The sequence below is a fragment of the Octopus bimaculoides genome, chromosome 29 (assembly GCF_001194135.2).
Source record: "Octopus bimaculoides isolate UCB-OBI-ISO-001 chromosome 29, ASM119413v2, whole genome shotgun sequence".
Classification (NCBI taxonomy): domain Eukaryota; kingdom Metazoa; phylum Mollusca; class Cephalopoda; order Octopoda; family Octopodidae; genus Octopus; species Octopus bimaculoides.
Genome location: NC_069009.1, coordinates 3,229,555 through 3,234,082, shown reverse-complemented (window position 1 = coordinate 3,234,082; position 4,528 = coordinate 3,229,555). Strand labels below are relative to the sequence as shown.

The 4,528-nt window shown below is 39.2% G+C and overlaps 1 protein-coding gene across 1 annotated transcript in view; it reads left to right on the top strand.

Annotated features, from left to right (window-relative positions):
• The window catches only part of LOC106871542 (ras-related protein Rab-37-like), a 51,747-nt gene that overhangs the window by 36,752 nt on the left and 10,467 nt on the right, over positions 1 to 4,528 (top strand). Inside the window, 1 exon segment of the mRNA XM_014918044.2 lies at positions 2,290 to 2,394. Coding sequence (XP_014773530.2) covers positions 2,290 to 2,394 — 105 coding nt within the window.

Below are 4,528 nucleotides of genomic sequence, written 5' to 3'. Positions count from 1 at the left end.
TATATATATATATATATATATATATATATATGTTTGTGTGTGTGTATATGTTTGTGTGTCTGTGTCCGCCTAACATCGCTTGACAACCGATGCTGGTGTGTTTACGTCCCCGTCACTTAGCGGATCGGCAAGAGAGACCGATAGAATAAGTACTAGGCTTACAAAGAATAAGACCTGGAGCCGATTTGCTCGACTAAAGGCTGTGCTCCAGCATGGGTGCAGTCAAATGACCGAAACAAGTAAAAGAATAGCAGATATGAGTAAATATGGGACTGCAAGGTACACAAACGTGACAATATCACAACTACCTATTCATACTGATGAAGAGGCCAACAATCTGTTGAAATGTTGATGAGACACACGTGCATTATTGTGTTGAAGTAAATATGAAGGTTTAGTAAAGAAACGTAAATGACTTTGATAGAAAGTAATAAAGGTAAACACAGTTGTGGCTTTAATGGAATGTGTATATCTATATGCATGTGTGTATCTCTGTATGTGTGTGGATATATATATATATGTGTGTGTATATGTATATATATATATATATATATATATATATATATATATATATATATATATATATATATATATATATATATATATATATTGATATATATATTCATGTGCATGTATATATATATATATAGTGTGTGTTTTGTGTGATAGAGTGTTATATAGGATGTATACTGTTATATACTGTAACTCCAAGTCCATCATGCCACACCACACCACACCACACCACACCACATCCCTTCACTCACAGATGCAAGGGAGAGAATCCAGCATATCTTTTCCCATTATCCCTTACATATAATATACATATACACATTTGTGCATATATATTCGTGTATATGGAAAATATGTATGCATGCGTGTGTGTGTATATATGTATATAGATATTTATATATATGTATGTGCATATATATATATGTGCATGTATATATACATATATATGTATATACATGTATCTATGTATATATGTGTATATTATATATACATACACATGCATATATATATGTGTGTATACACACAGATGCACATTTGCATCACCGTATATGAGAGTTTGTCTTGTGATCTGAGTTTAAGTTTTAATTAAAAAAATTATATATGTATATATATATATATATGTGTGTGTGTGTGTGTGTATATATATATATATATATATATACACATATGCTTGTGTGCATGTATAGGGCGAGAGAAGGAGAGAGAGAGAGAGCTTGGAAGTGGGGCATGGCTTTATGGTAGTATGGTTAGGGAGTTTGCTTTCCAACCGCAATGGTTCCAGGTTCACTCCCACTGCATGGCATCTTGGGCAAGTGTCTTCTACTGTAGCTTCAAGCAGGGCTGTGGAGTTGAAACAAAAAGCTTCGACTCCTCCCCCTCTTTATGTAATTAAGTGTTTGCGGTCATACAGCATATGCATACGCTTGTACTTTGAGTTGGCCTATATGTTATAATTAGTTTATATTAAAGAATAAAGATATTTGTGAGTCGGAGTCAGTATAGTTTTACTGGTTTCGACTCTGACTCCAGCTACCCTTCAATTGTTTCCGACTCCAACTCCACGACTCTAAATCCGACTCTATGTCTTTGACTCCGACTCTACAATTCTGACTCAGTGACTGACTCTGACTCCATGGCTCCGACTCCATGACTCCGGCTACATGACTCTGAGTCCTACTCTACTACTCCGAGACTCCGACTCCATGACTCCTACTCCGACTCCACAGCCCTGACTTCAAGTAACCGGTGCTTTATGAAGTGGTACCAAAAGGTTTCCAGCATCCCTGCCTCTTTTGGAATCCAGCCTGGGAGTTGTTTTCTGTAAGCGAGTCAAAGACCTTCAGCAATTCACTCTTGATCTCAACAACAGTGTTAAAACAGCAACCTCTGAGCCGCATTTTCCTCTTGGGGAAGAGATGGAAGTCTGCAGGTGCTGAATCTGGCTAATTGGACAGGTGCAAAAGCGATTCCATGCTGTTTTGGGCAAGAAACCAGCTGACATATCAGACCAAAGTACTGTACTTCCATTACATAAGCCATGCCTCGCCCCTCTCTATCTCATAAACCACAAAGTATTGCCAATGCCAATAGTGATGATGATGATGCTGTTGTAAATCACAGTAGTGGTGGTGGTTGCAGTGATTACATTGGTAGTGGTGGTGGCAGCATTGATGGTGTTAATTTAGTAATAACACTCGTAGTCTAGCAGTTGTTGTTGTTGTTGCTGTGGTGGTTGTTGTTGGTGGCGGTGGTGGTTGGTGGTGGTGGTGGTAGTAGTAGTGGTGGTAGTATGTGCTTTGTTCAAAATTACTTTACAGATCTGGGACACGGCTGGACAAGAAAGATTCCGCAGTATCACTCGGGGATACTACCGTGACGCTGATGGTAGGTCTATCTACTACTACTACTAATACTACTACTACTACTACCATTACTACTACTATTACCATTACCGTTGTTATTACTATTGCCACTAATCCAATCCTCTGCTGCTAATCTCCTCCTCCTACTACACCTCCTTCTGCTCTGTTAGCACTCCTCCTCCTCCTGCTACTACACCTACCGCCGCCATCTCGATACCTCTTGCTCCTCCTGCTGCCACTATCACCACACCTATACCTCCTCCCACTCCTGCTTTTTCCTCAGCTACGACTACTGCCACCTCTATGCCTTCTCTGCCTCCCGCTACTACTCTTCACTACCACTGCCACCTCTACATCTACTCTTACTACCACCATCACCTCCCTAGCACCTCTTCGTGCTACTCCTGCTCTCACTATGCCTCCTCCTGCTACTCCCACTCTCACTGCACCTCCTCCTGTCACTACCACCGCCTCTGTACCTCCTCCTACTACTGCCACCACTTCTCTACCCCTTCCTGCTAATACACTTCCTTCTGCTACTCCCACCACTCTCACTACATCTCCTGTTACTCTCACCTCCTCCGTACCTCCTCCTGCTTTTACCACTACTACTGTTGCTACACCTCCTCTTCCTACTACCATTACACAGCCTCTTGCTACTACTACTACTACTACTACTACTACTATTACTGCTCCTACTACTGCTATATTTTCACTTCCTCATCCTATCCCTTCTTTTCTTGTTCCTGCACCTCTCTCTCTCTCTGTCTGTCTTCTATCTCTGAATTGTCAAGAGATACACACATCCACACACACACACACACACACACACACACATGCAAACAGAGGCACAGGCACACAAAAGCATGTATTGGAATCACTTACCCATAATTATATGACTACACAAACACATACATACGAAAACAGACACATATATATATATTTATATATATATATATACCCCTAACGTAGTTCTCAGGGAGACGCAGAGTGTGACAAGGCCAGCCCTTTAAAATACAGGTACTACTCATTTTTGCCAGCTGGGTGGACTGAAGCAATGTGAAATAAAGTGTCTTGCTCAAGAACACAATGCGTCGCCAGGAGTTGAACTCACGACCTTACAATCGTGAGTCGAATGCCCCTAACCACTAAGCCACGTGCCTTTACTATATATATATATATAGGCGCAGGAGTGGCTGTGTGGTAAGTAGCTTGCTTACCAACCACATGGTTCTGGGTTCAGTCCCGCTGTGTGGCACCTTGGGCAAGTGTGTTATTGTAGCTGTGGGCCGACCAAAGCCTTGTGAGTGGATTTGGTAGACAGAAATTGAAAGAAGCCAGTTATGTGTGTGTGTGTACATACCTATCTCCCGATATATACAGATTCTGTCTCTCTATATAGATATACATACATATACATATACACACACACATATATGCATATATATATGCACACATATATATAGACAGAGACATGTACATGCATATATACCTACTTATACACAAACACTTGCAAATGTATGGAGCAACACTGTAGCCCTTTTGTTGAAGGTTCTGCACTAACTAACCCCATGAACTTCTCTCTACACACTCATCCCTTCTTCCCATCTTAACTCCCACTCACATAGAACAGCTATCCCCCTAGGTTTCTGACCCTTAACCAGTATTTTTTTTATATATTCTTTTCTTTGACTATTACTCTTTCTTTTTCTTTCTATGCTTCTCTCTTTCTTTGTTTTAGATGAAGGGCTAATGCTCAAAATATCAAGACACCTCTTTCCATTGAAGTGTTAAGCTAATACTTTATTTGTCAGACATTTTTCTTCCTGTGTTGTTGTTTTTTATGTTTATTATATTTTCACTAGTACATACACACAGTTGTACACATACACATACATGAATGCATATAATACACATTACATGTATATAGTTATACACACATATTTATATGTATGTGTGCGCATATATAAATATATCAATATATATATATATCATCATCATCATCATTATCATTTAACATCTGTTTTCAATGCACACATACACACACACACCCATACATATATAAACATAAATATGTGTGTGTGTATATATATATATATATATATATATATATATATATATATATATATATATATACACACATGCACTCACATATA